The 17352-nt window shown below is 42.6% G+C and overlaps 1 protein-coding gene across 1 annotated transcript in view; it reads right to left on the reverse strand.

Moving 5' to 3' along the window:
* PTPRT (protein tyrosine phosphatase receptor type T) overlaps window positions 1-17352 on the reverse strand; it is a 1693536-nt gene that overhangs the window by 476035 nt on the left and 1200149 nt on the right. Inside the window, exon 11 of the mRNA XM_078652140.1 lies at window positions 13756-13858. Within this exon, the coding sequence (XP_078508266.1) occupies window positions 13756-13858 (103 nt within the window). The remainder of the gene's footprint in view (window positions 1-13755; window positions 13859-17352) is intronic.

Raw genomic sequence — 17352 nt, forward strand, 5'->3', positions numbered from 1 at the left:
TGCATTCCCTGACAACAGAATCTTCGACGTGGACACAACAGGTCCTCCCATCTCAGCCACGTTGCATCATGGAACCGAAGATTTGTCTTAGGTGCCTGACGCAACTTAGACGTGGAACCACAGAGCCCTCTGCAAACCAGGATTCAAGGTACTTTTGTTCAGCAGGCCTAACTGGGTCCCTGTAACCGGCCCAACGCATCTACCCTGCTATGTGGTGCTACCCTGAGCTGAACTGTGCTGTGTGGATTGGACCTATTGCCAAGACCTGCATTGGTGCCACAGTCCAGATTGCCTTTGAAACTGCTGCTTCACATTGTTGATGCAGGCCCTCGCATTCCTCATCAATGGCAGCATTAACAACAACGCCAGACTCTGCATCGCAGCCTGGCAGCTCTTTGGAACCGATGCATTGCCCACACTTCGTGGCGCATCCCTGAGGCAAGGCTTTGCATCACAATCCCTGACAACAGAATCTTCGACGTTGGCACAACATGTCCTCGCATCTCTGCCTTGCCGCATCTTGCAACCGAAGCATTGCCTCAGCTGCATGACGCATCTTAGACTCGGATCCACAGAACACTCCATGAACCAGGATTCAATGTATTTTTGTTCAGCAGGCCTAACTGGGTCCCTGTAACCAGCCCACCCTTCATCTCAGTCGACCTAGACTTGTGACTTTGTTGTGGTTGGCGCAACCAGATATCCACAGATGGCACTTTACACCTCTTGTGCTATTTTCACAAAACACTTTACAATTAAATATCTCCAGTTCTACTAATTGGATTTTTGTCATTTTGATCTTCTTTTATTTATTGAAGTCTACTCTGTGTTTTAGGTCTCGCCTAGGTAGCACTTGTACTGTCTCTTCGATACATGCAATATTCAGTATATGGGCTTTAAGCTCCACCCATTTTCCGTTCCTCCAATGTTTTTAATTGGCTCCTTTCACTGTCTTTTTGAAATGCTTCTTTTTCTTTGGTTAATGTCTTTAGTAGTCCCTCCTTAATCCTTCTTTTTCTACTGTTGTAATCTCTCATGATGACTGCCCCTGGTACATGTGAACTTACTCTGTACTTTTTATTTACAGATTCTGAGCACTCTTTTGTTAATGAGTTCTTCATCGTAGCCGGCATAGCAGGCTCAACAGCTACACATTCCTGACAAATTGTTCCTGTAATTTGAGTCATGAGTTTATTTTTCCAGTTGCTTAGCGTGCACAGTTCAGTAAGAGTGCCTACATTAAAACATTCTATGTTTTATTTTTGCATCGCGTTACACAGCGCTTCATCTTTAACATGACAGCTGTGAGCCTCTCTTTTCTTCTAAGTGACTTGTCCAACTCAACTTTTATAACATGCTCTTTTCTTTATTTTTTTGAGCAGCGCACCATGCCCGCTTTAAATTTAACAATGGCAGCTTTGCACCTTTCTATCTTCTACATGGCTCGCCCAAATAAACTTTTATGACATTATCTTTTTTTTAGAAGCACACCATGCCACGCTTTAACTTTAACAATGACTGCTACGCGCCTTTATTTTCTTCTGTGTGGCTTGCCCAACTAAACTTTTATAACATGATCTTTTTGTTTTTGATTTTTTGCAGCGCACAATGCCACGCTTTCACTTTCACAATGGCGGCCAGTCAGGAGATGTCCCTTATAGCAGTAGCCATGAACGTGGATTGGGGAGCCAGCACTCCAAGCGGTCTCTTGTAGCACAGACATCATTCCCGCTGAACACCAGACGGAAATCTGGCACACTCCACTTGATTAAATACAATTGAACTTAACATGGCCTAGCAACCGTCCTCCTTTTCTTTTTCAAACATGTGTTTATTAGCATTTTTCCTATATAGCAAGATAAACTAACAGTTGGTACATCGAGATAAACTTGCAAGCATGACATTATGGAAGGTGTAGGGTTGATGTACGTTACTTCTCACATATCCCGACCTGTTTCCCAAAAATACCTTCAACAATAAATATAGCGTTTATAATTGTAAGGGCGGGGACTATGCGTACTCTACAACAAAATATACCCATCACCCGTCTGTCTTTTGCAATCGTTTGAACTCTAAACCTTGCAACGGGGAAGGTGTCCCTCAGATGGAGAGAGCCCCAGAAATGGAACTCCTAGAATGTAAGAGAAATAAAAAAAAAAACACCGCCGATTTACAGGAAAATGTGCTCACCCTCCAAGACCAACTCAGTCAAACCCAGCTCAAAGCAGAGGACTTAGAAAACAGAGTGAGACGGGAGAATCTACAGATCCGAGACCTGGAGGAAGGGGCAGAGGGACCAGACCTTGAAGCATTCCTAGACGGACTGTTTGCAGAGATCATCAGCCCGCAGACACTCAAGATCAAGCTTGAAAGAGTGCACCGAGTTGGAGGCCCACTGACCGGAGGGCGGCAACGGACAAGAGATGTCATTGCAAAATTTCATTCATACAAGGTGAAGGAAGTGGTACTCCTGGCAGCCCAGAAAAAAGGCGACATTTCCTTCCAGGGCCACTCCTGCACTATCTACTAGGACCTGGCACCTGCAACCCTGGCCCGGAGACAGCAATTTCGACCAATCACATCCAAACTACGAAACGGTAATATTAAGTATCGATGAACCTACTCATTTGGTTTTAGCTTCGAGTACCATAACAAACAGCGACACATTGTAGACTTAAGAGAGGGTCTGGAGCTGCTGGGACTCTCCACAGAGGATTCTGAGCCCCCACAAAAGAAAATGCTCAGAACACGGAGCAACGGGTCCCCCAGGTCGCAGTGGTCCACAAGCTCGAGATACAACCACAAATGATGCCGGCAGGCAGTATAATTAAACTTCACCTAAAACCCGGAGTACAGGCTACCGGGGGCTGATCCTGTCCAGCTAAGGGGTGCTTAAGACCAAGATGTGGAAGCAAGCCCCAGGACTGGGGAACGACTGGCCACACTATCCTCGAGAACAATTGTACAGACAAAGCTGCGAATCGAGAACTTGCCAGCCGGGGAAGGGAACATACCTATGGACTCCAACCAAGAACCGGACCGATTATAGACCATTAGTAAAGGGGGGTCACGCCTTCTATTGCTGCGCCGCAGAAAGCCCTGCTATAGAGCCTCACGCAATCAGAATCCTTCTGCACGTGAGAAAGACTTGGATTTATAAAATCGGCTGTGTCGCATGATTTAACTGGTAAGGTGATCATCACTCTTCAGAGCATCCGGAGCAGGAGTGAGCCGGGACCTTGGTCATATTGTCCCCCCGTCAAGACTACGTGGGTGACGCAACCCATTGTTGGAGGACTACCACAGATCCGACACTTGATGATGTTGCTAACGTTGTGTTTTGAGGTTTTAGGGTTGTTGGATGGGGGAATGGTGTTTTTTTTTGTTTTCCGCAACGATACGACTTGATTAGGAAACACTTCACACAGCAGACATAACCGTCCTCCTTTTAACCCCAAACGAAAACGTTACAACAAAAACATGCCTAACACTTGCACCCACCAGCCTGCTCATTTCCTAACAAATTGTGTACAATTTTCAAACAGGCTTCAAAAATATAAAGTTCACGCAGCAACCAGCGTTTAGCTAATAATCATGGCTCATACATCAAGCTCGTGACAGCGCCAGTGCTGTGTTTTCAGATACTTATGCCTATTTAAAAAGCAAAAGCAAATCATTGCTTCCGGAAAAGGCCACTCCAGGGGTTTTGCTCGCTGTCCTTCCTTCTCAGGCCCCCTTTACCGGAGCTCAGCGCTCCTAAGGACACAGGCAGACAGTTTTCAGCAGAGATAGAAGGGGGAGAGCTGGCATGTGCTTCAGCCTGGGGCTGGCTACTTATTTAGGCCTGACTGCTCTGTGTCAAGCTGCCCAAGGGTTGAGCACAGATTAATTTAGGGTTGCTTGTGTCTTCACATTGAGAAGGATTGTGGTTGCTGTTTGCCCAGGGCTTACACCCCAAATAACCAACAACACAATGTTTGACACCTGGCTTCTGGGCATAGCATATGAGTTAATCACATTGCACTGGAGAGGTGTAGCGCAGTTGTCAGAGCAGCTGACCTCGAAGCGGCGGGGCTCACAGTTCAAATCCTGGCAGCAGCTCAGTTCAGCATCTTGTGACTTTGAGCAATAGCTCACTTAATCTCCTGATGGCCCCCATTACCTGGATACCGTTAGGAGTGATAAGTCGCGCTGTACAAATCTGGATTTATGTATTTATTTATAACTACATCACATGATTCATGCCCAAAAAATGTAACTCTCCTTTACTCACTTGCCCCATGTTCCAAAATTTGGGGAGGTCAAGAACTGCCCCAGGTCCATAGTCGAAACTTTATCGGGCACATGCATCAAAGGAAATTGCATTTGTTGTTCTCGCAATTTAAGAAATAATTGCGATTGCATTTAAATTGAGATTCCTTAAATGCAATGCATCATACTTTAAAATTTGCGAATTCGCAAATAAGGGGTGCAAATTACCATGAAGTTGACCTTCATGGTAATTTGCGAAAACTTTTAAAAATGCGCAAAAGTGCATTTTTCAAAGTGCCATTTTACACACACACATGCCCTTGGGGCATGTGTGTGTGAAAAATGTACTTAATTGCAAATTTCAGGGGTGCAACAGGGTGTCCTTTGGACCCCCCCTGCACCCTTGAAATTGCATTCTCATTTTGCGATTTCTTAATTGCGATTCGCAAAAAGAGAATGTCTTCCCATTCATTCCTATGGGCCTCTAGGCCCATAGAAATGAATGGGAAGGGATCCCTTAATTGCGATTCTTAAATTGAGAATCGCAATTAAGGAATTTTAAGAAATCGCAATTTATTTAGCGATTTCTTGATGCATTGCAGTTTGCGATTCCTTAATTGCGATTCCTTATTTTTCGCAATTAAGGAATCGCAAACTCCAATGTTGATGCATGTGCCAGTATGATCCTCTGGGCGTTGGCTTGTACCCGATCTGAGATATGCAAATGTGTGTGAACCAGTTCGTGCAGATAGAATGTACTAAAATCAAAGGAAATACCTCCCCGCATCCCACCTCTGTTGCTATGTGGCCTCTTTCTTCCTGATGCTGCGATTTGATGCAAGTCTCATTTGAGCAGCACATTGTCCCTGCAGCGGTCCCATCGCTGGAGTAATAAAGCCTTCTGCATAATATCACAGAAAGAAAATCGCCATTTCTTACCTTTTCCCTTTGCATCAGCTTGCCCCCTGGGCCAGCATCTCTGCGTAGCAAATGAAGTTTAAAGACATGGGATTTGCCCGTGAGGGGATATAACCAATTCAAAGCTAACAACTGCTGTAATATACCTTCATCCACAGCAAGCTCTCGCTAGCTTGAAAAGGAATGATGGCCAAAGGGCTGATTCTGGGATCTCTTGAGCGTGGCCAGGTACCCTCCACTGCTTCCCTGAAGCTACATATTATGCATCATACGGATTTACCTTCCCATCACGTTCTAAATGCAACCTTTACAATGTGTCATCCCACACGCTTTAATGACTGCTGACATTCTGCACGCTTCCCATGAATGATCCTGCAGATATTAAATTTTACCCAACCACTGGTAAGCTTTCACCAATTCATTTGCAGAAAGCAGGAAGGTTTCGGCATCAAGAAAGCTGATTCCGTCATTGAGTAAAGAGTAAATAGCAGAAAGATGTCAGTTACTTACTCCTGAAAATGACTCCAGAGTTTGCCTTCTTCGGTCAGTTTCATTTTCTGGAGAGGCTTTCTTGCCTACAATATTTTGCTGAGAATCTTCTGCAAAACTAGTTTTGTACATAACTCTGTTAACAATATTTTTGTTTGCTTGATGACTTTTAATCCCAACCTCTACTTTTCAGAAGATTTCTCCTGTTATTTAGTTTAATTCACAAAGATCACAAACCTTGTATTTTTTTTTATTTTATGACGAAAAAGAGGGAAAAATATTTGCAACTTTGCCGACTTCTGACCTTTTCTGTAAAAAAAAAAACTGTTCTGCACAACAGGCCCTCAGCTCTCTGCACCTCATTAAGTTTTAGAGAATCGTGTGCCGCCTTAAACAAAATAACTTTCGCAGGCCACGTGCGTATCAGTATTCATGGCCCATCATTTATGATGTATATATGAAGAGTCTGAGCCGCAAATAGAATGGAGAAGACAAAACCGTCTTGAATGAATAAAGCAACGCTTCTGAGTCTTTGGCCCCAATTAAGAAACTCTTGACTGGGCCAGAGGCAGAGAAGAAAAAATACAGAGATTCAAAATTATTGCAAGAAAACCTACTTTTTATTATGAATTATTTGCACTGCCTAGTGACAGGTTAGCCCAAGAACCCATGAAACTGCGGTGTGTACGTGTTTACAATCATTTGTGTATTTACTAGAATCACGGTTCTCCCATCAAAATTTACTGTGATTTATTTCCGAAAATTTGGCTTCACCTACTGTCTTAGATAATATAATTGGCTTATAGCAGATAGACATTTGACAAATGTCATCGTCGTAAAAAGTTGTCCCAACCTTTTTATTAGTCCCTGGATTCGGAGTAGCGGGCAGGGTGGTTGTTTCTTTTTAAGTAGGATGGATGGAGCTCCCTTCTTAGCTAACTCAGTCTCCGTTGGAACTATTCTGCATTCGCAGAAGCTTCAATAACCTATCTACTCAAAACAGAGCACGATTCTGACTTTGTATTTGGGTTCCAGCTCAGCAGTCTCAGAAGAGTGTCAGGATACTCAGATGAGGTCTCCATTGTATTTTAATAATGCGCTTTCATTCAGTCATTCATGGTGTTCGGAAACCCTACGAATACCAAAGAACTTGAACTTAGCAGCTTCCTATAGGTCCATGTAGAGGAGCGCAAATTAATCATTCAAACAAATTCACAGTTTCCTTGGAGGGTTGCAGTTTATTTGTCAGAGTAGTAATGTACTTCACAGTTGTATATTAGTTCAAAAATATAAGTCTCTAGTGGAACTCCACTGATGAATGTTGTCTTCATTCTTCTGAAAGGCACCAAGATCTGCGCCCAACCAGCGGCGGCCCATGACAGAGCAGAATATGAAACCAGGTAAGTTACAAAAAAAGTAAAAATAGCTCTTTCCTCTTACAGAGGAATTCGGTTTATTTGGTTGTTTGCAATCCGAGCTAATTAAAAAAGCAAGGCTCCTTGTACAGGCCTACAGGCATGTGCACTTTAAAAAAAAAAAAAAAAAAATCAATAATGTCCCCAGATAGACTTTTAATGTCACAAAAAATGTCCCCATCCCCTTTCTGGTGAAGTCTGGGCTTTTGAAATTCATAGTTCTCTACAGTTCTCAATCTCTGTTTTTAGGCCTGGGGCTTTTTGTCACCAAAATACTATAGGGTGGATTACGAACCCGTTCGGAAGGGCTCCGAATCGGATTCGGGTTTGTCAAATCCAATTCGGAATCCTTGTTGCCAACCGAATCATACACAGTTGGCAACAACCGATTACGATGCCTTTAAACTGGTAGGGCTGTACGAATCAGTTCCGAAAGGCATTCGGATAGGTCAAGTCTTTCGAAGTCGAATTATACAGCTCTATGGGCTCGTTTTCTGAGTGACCCATTACGATGACCAATTCGGACAGCTGTTCAGAATCGGATTCCCCAGAACAAATTAGCTCCCGGAATCTGTCTTTGGGGGCCTCGTAGCAGGCCCCCTTCACCCTGGGCCCTCCGGATCGGGCCAGCAGGGGTCCCCAAGGGACCCTCATTTCCAACCATTCACAGTGTGGCAGGCACCCTGGGGGGCCTGCCACAGGGTGCAAGGTTTTCCCCATCCACCCCTTACTTCAATGGGAGTCAGTGTCCTCCTTCGGAACACATGCTCCCATTGAAGTCAATTGGAGTCCGAATGAACCGCATCCGGAAGTATCCAGAAACATCCAAATCGCTCATTTGGACTTACCCGATCCAAGTTGTCCGGAAAGCATTCCGGGACTGATTCAGTAGGATTGCTTTCCGGACAAGATCATAATCGGCCCCTATGTCATGTCAGAGGAATTGAATTACTACTACTTTGCCATGCATGTATTTACTGGATTTGTGGATGTCTTAGGCTTGCAAGTTTGCTCCTTCTGCACTCCATCAGCCAGTAAAGTGCAAGGGATGTACGGCATCCCTTACTTTCCTTGCATCCCCTAAGACAATACTCAAATGGATGATCAGAATCCTTCAGGGTTTTGGCAGGTGTTTTCAGGTTGGTCACCACGGAAGGATTCCACTGCTCCTCAGTACTCAACTTAAGCACTCTTCTTCTGTGCATCTGGGGCATTCATCCATCTTGGTATCGGCTCCTCCTTCTCTCCACATTCCTTCCTCTTTCTCTGACTTTGGTTCCTTCCCTTGCACATAGATGTGACCGTTTTTAATGTCTGTCCTTGTTTTCACCTTCCTGTCTGTCTCCTTCGTTTACTCTGTCCCTCCTCTCGTTCTACCATTTCTGACACTGTCCTCTTTCTTTTTCTAGCATTTTCAATGACGTAGGAAGCTTCAGCCTCACAGGATCTTAATTACGTAAGCCTATCCCTCTCCGGAACTTCCCCTTACATCTCTCCCCACCTGGATTCTTCTTATCAGGAAGAATTCCTGCCCCTGAGGATCTGGATAAGAAATCAACATTGCCCTGATCTTTCTTCTACAGTATGTGTGACATTTAAACAGCTGTATGGTAAAAAACAATCTAATCTCTCTTGCATTGTTTCCTTTATTCTCTGCCATTCATTTTTCTCATTTATTTATTTTATTTTGAAACGATACAAAAATGTTATAAAAAGTCATATAAAACCATACACCAAAAAACATAAAAACCGCAAAAAATACATACATATCATCAAAAAGTGGACAAGTCCTAATGCTCGATGCCATAAAAAGGCAACATCTATCTAAATCAAAAGCACTAAAATAAATTATCAATCAGAAGACAAAAGTCATATTTTAAGTGCCTTTTACAATAAACTAGCAACAGAGTAACACACAAAATCATCTTCCAATAATTTCAGAAATATTTGGGCTGGCCGTACTTGTTTAAAGGGAATAACAATTCTTAAACAGTGGAAAAATAAAAGCTCCTTATGACTTACATAATATTTACAAAACATGATAAAATGAAGTGTATGTTGCTCAGACACTAAATCACAACCACATGGACTAGAATGCAATCTATTGCTCATTCCTTTGGGTAAGGCTAAGAGCCAATGCAATTCGTTCAATCTAAACCTCGTCAGCAAAAATCGAAGATTAGGTACACTAGCCCTAAGTAGATAAGGCTCCATCAGTGGGACTGTTTTAACCAGGAATGAACTTGAACTGAGAGTTTTAATAATTCATAACCTTATCTGTCAAACTGGCCTACATACATGAATGCCTTCTTCATCAAGACCAGATCTGCCTTTAAAATGTGCCCAGGTCTGTCAGTGCTAACCGGATGGCACGAACTAGAAAATGAGGAGCTCAGGTACTTAAACAATGGAATTCTCCAGCCATAATCAAGAAATAAACAATGCCTTAAAATAATTGTGTCAAGTTGGTTCTCCTCCCGAGACCAAACAGAGATCCATCTCACTAGTGGCCAGACGGCCAATGTATCCCCTAGATACAGTGTTCCGAACTCTTGGTGAACAATGAAAGCAGGGGTACATTTTGGAACACCCAAAAGGCCTCTAAGGTAGTTATTTTCAACAAGCTGCAAAGACAACTCTCCTCTGTAGCCCCATATATCACAACCGTAGGTCATGGCAGACATACCTTTAGCTTGATAGATCTTCAAAACAGCCGGAAGTGGTTTGTTACCCAGCCTCCTAACAAAATTCAACATAGCTGTTACAACTCTGCAAAACATATTTCTTTTAGTAGAAAATAAGCGAAGCCAGAAACGGGTATCATCGAAACGAACCCCTAAATAGGAAAACGAGGGAAATTTAGCCAGAGCATGACCCTGGGCACATATTGTTTTGGCCCTAGATTGCTCCGGGCCTATCACAATCACGTGAGATTTATTGCAATTTATTGTCAAGTCCTGAGTGTTTAAAAATGTCACAAAATAATCTGTTGACAGTTGCAGACCCACTCTTGTTCTAGATAAGAGCACCCCATCATCTGTGAAAAGTAAAACAGGTAGAGACCAATTTTCAGCAATAGAGGGGTCCTGCCCATTTGTTATAAGGTGCTGTTGCAAACCTTTAATATAGAGGGTGAACAAGAATGGGGCAAGAATGCACCCTTGATGCACCCCACATTGTATCTTACAAAAATCAGTACATGCTTCCTCCAGAGTATACCGCATAGCAGCTGACATAATATTATGCAAGTCTCGAAGAAAAGCTAAGATATTAGTATTCACACCTATGACTAATAGTATTGTCCATAATTTCTCTTGGTTAAGTATATTGAAAGCTTACTTCAGGTCCATGAAGGCCAAATATAAAGTGCCTAATTTGGCAATCGTGTACTTTTTGACCAAGAGTTCTAAATTTGGGCAGCATTAACCGATGGTGCTTATTCCAGGCCTAAAGCCATACTGCAGGTCTGATAATATGCAATTCTCCTCTGCTCAACTGAGCAGTCTATTTACCACTACCATGCCCACAACTTTGATGACGAGTCTCTTAAGAAAATGGGCTAATAACACTTAGAGTCCTTGTTGTTCCACCTTTTAAAAATGGGAACTAAAATTGAGGTATCCTACGAGTGAGGACCCCCGCCTTAAGAGCCACATTCATAGCCTGGGTACGCTAGAGCCAAGATCTCTGGCGCACTGTATACAAGTCTGCTGGGATCCAGTTTGGGCCTGGAGTCTTGTTTTTTGATAGCACCAATATACCAACATAGACGTTCTCCACTGTAAAAACCAAAGGTAAATAGCCTAGCGTGTCAATTGCCGCTAAACCAGCCTCCAAAGTGGAAGCAGGCGCAAAATAAATGTCAGTAAAATGACTCACCCAGGATTCAGCTGAGATATGGGAACAAATCACAGCATGACCAAAAAGAGCATCAACTATGCTGCAAATGTTGCTTCTATTGGCAAGACACCTAGCATTATTAAGATGTTCCCAAGCCTCCTCCCTCAATTTGTACTTTCACCTTTGCAATTCACACTTGCAATTAAGGCAACATGATACTATCAACTCCTTATCCCTGGGAGAGAACTTTAGGGCCTTCATCAACGCTCTATGAGCCCTGGAGAAAGCAACATCAAACCATGCAGGGCTAGAATTACTAGTGGATTTTAAACCTGGAGAGACTAACAACTGTCACATATGGTCACACATTTTACTAAAGGCAGCTAGTGCTTCTGTCCCTTCTGCATCGACCATTAAACAGGTAGTAAGGTCTGAGCACAACTGTTAAACAATTTAAACCTTAAGTCCATTGGGATTCTCTTTGCCCCTTTAATTCTCTTATGTTGTGTCACTACGAACATCTCTCTGGCTTCTTCGTTTGGAGGTCTTAACTAATTCAAAACAATACTAATATGGTTGTGAGCTCTAAAAGTAGAATAATGCACTCTGAAGTTAATACCCTCTCTAAGCAAAGTAGGGGAAACAAAAATATAATCAATAATTGAATGACAAACTCTCCCAATAAATGTAGGATGAATAATCATGTCCTCTGTATCACAACACAACTTTAGTATAGGGACCAGATCAAATCGATTAATTATTGAATTTAGAAATTCACCTTGATGCAAGTGTTCCATATGAAGACAAATCAAACTCAAAGTGCAGATGGCACTTGAATTTGGCAGCTGTAACCCCCTTAATGTTAAAGTCCACTAACAGAAGATACTCAATAGGGTTCTGATACTCCTCAGATAAAGACTCCATAAAAGCAAATAATACCTGAAGATCACATTCCAATGCACTAGCATTACAAAAAATAATCAACAAGAAATTAACAGATTTTGAAAACCCAATTAGCACAGCCTGAAAATGGGGTACTTTGTGTCTATTGCTATAAACTTGCCATTAATAGATAATGAAATCAGCATAATCAGCCCGCCCTTTGTTCGCTTCACAGGAAGGTTACTTGTAAACCTTTATAACCATCTAACCAAAATGATGGTCAGGACTCCCAAGCCTCCAGGAAACATATGATGTGAAAATAATTGATAAACTCAAGCCAGATCAGATCAGTGTATTGCTTGGACGAAAGACCTGCTATATTCCATTTTAGGATTGCAAGATTTGCCCCACCCACGTCAACCCTGGCCACCAATACACCATGCACCGGGGGGGGGGACTAAAACAGTTCGATTTTTTTAAGCCTGGGGGCTTTTCCACCAAAATACCCTGTCGGGCCAGAGGTTTTTATCACTATGTGCATATTTCCTGGGTTTGAGGAGGTGTTAGGTTCTGAAATTTGCCGAGATTTTAATCTGTTGGGCAAAAGGGTGTAAGAGGTTCACGGAACTGCCCTTTGCCCCTCCTCCTCTCCCTGCAACCCCTAAACCCTGCACCCACCTGGCTAGCCAAAATCTTCCGGGATTATAGAGGCTGTTTCACCTTAGTCACTGCTGAAGAAATCCATCACTCCTCTATCCACGCCTCGTCTTGATGAGCTCTCTTATTCCTCTGTGCGTCTGGGGCGTTCTTCGCTCTTGGGCCAGATGCATGAAAGGAAAATCTGGTCAAAATCTGGTCAATCTGCCCCTTTGCGACCGGTATTTTTGCATTTGGGATGCATCATCCCAAATGCAAAAATCGCAATTTAAGGAATCTCTAAATTGAGATTCCTTAAATTGCGAGTGCATTTAAGGAATCCCAAATTGAGATTCCTTAAATGCAATGCAACAAAGTAAAAAAATTAGCGATTTCGCTAATAGGGGGAGCAAATTACCATGAAGTTGAACTTCATGGTAATTTTCAAAAACTTTGAAAAATGCACTTTTGTGCATTTTTCAAAGTTTCATGTTGCGCACACACATGCCCTTAGGGCATGTATGTGCACAACATATGTGCACAGGTTAATTTCAAGGGTGCAACAGGGTGTCCTTTGGACTCCCTTGCACCCTTGAAATTGCATTCTCAATTTGTGATTCGCTAATTGCTAATCGCAAATTGAGAATGTCTTCCCATTCATTCCTATGGGCCTCTAGGCCCATAGGAATGAATGGGAAGGTATTCCTTAATTGCGAGTCGCAATTAAGGAATATTAAGAAATCGCAATTTCTTTAGCAATTTCTTCATGCATAGCATTTTGCTATTCCTTATTAGTGAATCCTTATTTTTCGCTAATAAGGAATCGTAAAATGGATGCTTGATGCATCTGGGGGTTGGTTCCTATCTCAACATTTTGTCTCCTCTATCTTTTCCCTCCTCTTCCTCTGCCTTTAGCCTCCTCCACCTACTCAAAGAACGAGTCCTCCTTTTAGTCTCTGGCATCTTTTTCTCCTTCTTGTCTGCCTCCTTCATGTACTCTGTCCTTTCTGTCTTTCTACAAATTTCTGGCTCTGTTTTTCTAGGTTCGCCGACGACCCAGGAAGCTTCAGCTGCACCAGATCTTCATCAGGTAAGTTTGTCCTTCTGCCATCCTTCTCATCAGAGTCATGTGCATTATCACATGCACTAAAACTAAAAATCGTTTCAAGATTTATGGTGTGTAATCATGTAAGAATCATAATGGGACTATACATTTTCACCTAGAGACAGGTATTTAAAGTCCACTCAGTATCTCAGAACATGAAGTACACAAAACAAAATAGAGCAAGGGACAGTACGTGTGACAGACAACATAAAACGGTACCTGACTGGGGCTCCTCTGGACTGGGCTGGCTTCAGCATCACTGTGATCGTGGTCTCAGTTTCATTGAAAGGGGCCTCTGTATCATATTCTGGCATTGAGGGGGCTGTGGGAAGAAAGACGCCAGGATATTTAAGTTGTCGATTAAACAAATCCTCGTTGATTTATGGTAAAAGATCTCTTCTTTTGTACGTGTAGAAATACTCACTGTACATGCACTGTTGTATCATCTGAAACAAATTATATTTGGTGTGAATAGTTGCAAATACTTTCTTCTCCTTGGTTGTTTTAGTTTTTTTTGTAATCCTATTGTAATATTTGAACACTGTATGTATGAATTAAAACTGCACCATGACAACTGATAGGTCTGTTTCCATCGCCTGCATCTTTTCGACATGTCCTTTTGTCCTCTGCTTTGGGTAAACCAGGGGCAAAGGGGCTGTAATCTGACAAAGGACATTGGATTTCCACACTTCCTAACCAGGGCAGGGCTATGAGGTATATTGGATGCAGCCACTTGTGCAGGATACCGAGATGTGAGCTTCAGTAACCCTTTAGATCGAATTCATAGACCAAGGCTATCTCCATCCACAGGATACTTCCTTATACAGGTGCAGAACTATATTCAGCCATGGCTGTGTGGAGGGCCCATGGAAAGCTTGCCTCTGACAGAAATAGAACATGAGCATTGAAGGGCAGACTGGCTGCCTGTCAGCACTGACATGGGAGTCAGGGTATAGCTCACCTCATTAGTGACTTTTCAGGAGAAGATTAAGCAGTGCTTAGTTTGTAAAAGAATATGAGCCAGTGCCTAAAGTTTTGCTCAGTAGCCTGCGGCCAGTACATTTGAATGCCAGCATGCCAAAAACCAGGCGGCATAGCCTTGATTTTTCCCCATGCCTCTATAATCCACCACCAGACACTACCTGTTTCTTTATCTCACTCGTGCAGATTGATGCCTTCACCCCTTTTCTCGAATTACCATTTTCCACTACAAAATTCTTGCTCCCTAGTGTGTATTTCACTCTCTTGCTCTGACTCAATTTCCGATGAAGATCGATGAGTGCTGGCCCCTGAAAATGAGTGTTAGTGAGTGCACCTGCAATCATCGACTCAAATGAAACATTGAGATTCAGGTTTTGTTTATTGGGAGGGCAGGCACACCCTTGAGAGGGAACTCAGGGTGCTGCTCGATCTCTCATTAGCAAGAACATGAATGCAGAATGTAGTCTGCCTGGACTGTCTGAATCTTTGCCAATACTCCAGGAGGACATGTGTGGACGGCCTCAGCATTTTTCTGTTTCTTCTGAATGGCGAGAGATGAAGACAATTGAGATGCTGTTAAACACGCTTGGTGCTCCAGAGAGGTCAAATGCAAGAAGCCAATCCACTAACACATGCTGTACCAGTAGAGGACCATGGACGCAGTGGCATCTAGTGGTGGGTAAGATTTTATGTAACCCTACATCATCTTGTCATCATAACAGCACAAAACTGAAAAAACTGCCAGATACTCCTTATGCTAGTGTGCCACTTGAAAATTGATTCTTAAAGAACCTACTGTTGGCCTGCCACATCATTACCAAGGCAAAGAAAGTTTAGTACAACACCCAATTTTGTGACCTAAGCAGCAGCTTAGCTACAATACCCCCAGGTCTGTAGTCTAGAAGAGCACATTTGAGCTCACTAATGGCCCCAGCTTGTGCACTCCAATGAGCTTGAACACATGGAAGAAGGAAGTTCAATCCGACTAAGGCAAATGCTTCCTGGCAGAAAGGTGTTCAGTCTACAAATTTGAACTGTTCGTGTATTGTTTGTGCCTACCTACTATTGCCACCAATCTTTGGGTAACAATGAGTGCAATATGAAATTATGCAAGATTACACAGGTTTAACAGAAATTTCATCTGCGCCTACTGTAGACGTTTAGTCCTGCATTGACTAGTGTACAGGGCTAGGATTATTGAGCGCACATCTGCCAATCACCACCTGTAGCCTGATCGCTTTACTGCTCCACTTCACTTAAAAGGAAGTGTGGTGCATTCGCCCATGCATCACACGCCCACTGTGAGGAACACACTACAAAATTCTTGGAGGAGCAAGATCCTACACAGTTCTGTTCCTGAGTGCGATCATAATTCAGATCGTTCACTGGACACCATACCCATTTCAGAGGTAAGGTAGGTCTGTTGATACTTTTAACCAGACACCTATACACCTATCAAATTCACAGAGTCATACAGTTTTTAAACAATGAGGAGAAATCTACTATAAAGTAAGTTTGTGGGAGAGAAACTCCACAAAAAAAATTGCTGGAGACATTTCTTACAAAACAGTCCATCCAAGGAAATGTGGTTGAAAAACGTTTATTGTGAATGGAACTTTTAGCAAGTTGAATGAACGTAGGAAACACTACAAACTTCATAAACTGTGTGGTTTTTCCCAACTTCTTCCATCTTTGGGGGTAAGGCTTATAGCTTTGCCACCCATTTTATGTAATTGAGCACAAAATTGAGCATGTAATAAAATTAGGCTCCCCTCCTGCTCCAAAAGAGGACAGCAGTTCATAGAGAAGACAATCCTTTATGGAACAGACAATGAGTATCCGGCTCACAATTTATAGACAGTCACTGCAGAGAGAAACAATTGCTCTATTGGCCATAACAATTATACTTTAGTCTTATCTTATCAGACATTTTAGGGCCCCTTCAATTAACAACCAATGATGTTACCAGTATATGTGGGGAGCCCAAGGAGAAGCTTTGAAAATTATGTTTCTCCCCAGAGGTGATTACTGTAGATGGAGTTCAATTGATGAATGAGTTTGTATGGGCTGAACGTTTCTCTAACCTCAAAAGGTAATTGCCATACTAAGAGGCAAAGGACAGAACATGTATCAACACATTACACCATAATCATCAAAATAAAACCCTCTAATATCTGTTGTGAGTTGGTATGGCTAGACATGACTGATACTCACACATCTTCACTCCACCCTTCTTGAAACATGTGCTTCGGGACCCTCGGAGAGGAGTCAGCTGCTGGGTGTGCCAGTTACCCTACTTATTTAGTGTCTGATGATTTCTCTCACAAACCTGTAGCAGGTAGTCTCAGGCGCAGAACAGGCAGTCTAAGACTTTTGGGAACTTTACATGTGTTGCCATTCTAGCTCCACCTGGTTTTCTAGTCTCCAGCGACTCTACCACTTCCGATTTCTTGATACTTAAAGCTCAACAGCTGTTACACAAATCACAGGAGTATACTTAGCACTCTGGTACCAAAGGAGGGAACTCAAAGTGCTGTCATCACGGTCTCATTTTGGCAAGTTGAACATAAAAGGAGAAAACTGGAGCAAGTGAAAACACCCAATCAGGATTTTTTTTATCCAAAAATGATCAAAGAGATCAGCACTACATTGGTTTATAAGCAAAAGCTTTAACTATTTTCCTACTGAATCAAACAAAGGTAATCTGTCAGAGGCAAGAGAGGTAACAATCATTGGGTTTGGAGCCAGTGGTCTGAGCTACTCCTTTTGAGATCCAGACTGCTGCCATCTTGACAGTTACCACCTATATGCAAACACCTTATGCGGCACTCAAAG

The sequence above is a fragment of the Lissotriton helveticus genome, chromosome 7 (assembly GCF_964261635.1).
Source record: "Lissotriton helveticus chromosome 7, aLisHel1.1, whole genome shotgun sequence".
Taxonomy (NCBI): domain Eukaryota; kingdom Metazoa; phylum Chordata; class Amphibia; order Caudata; family Salamandridae; genus Lissotriton; species Lissotriton helveticus.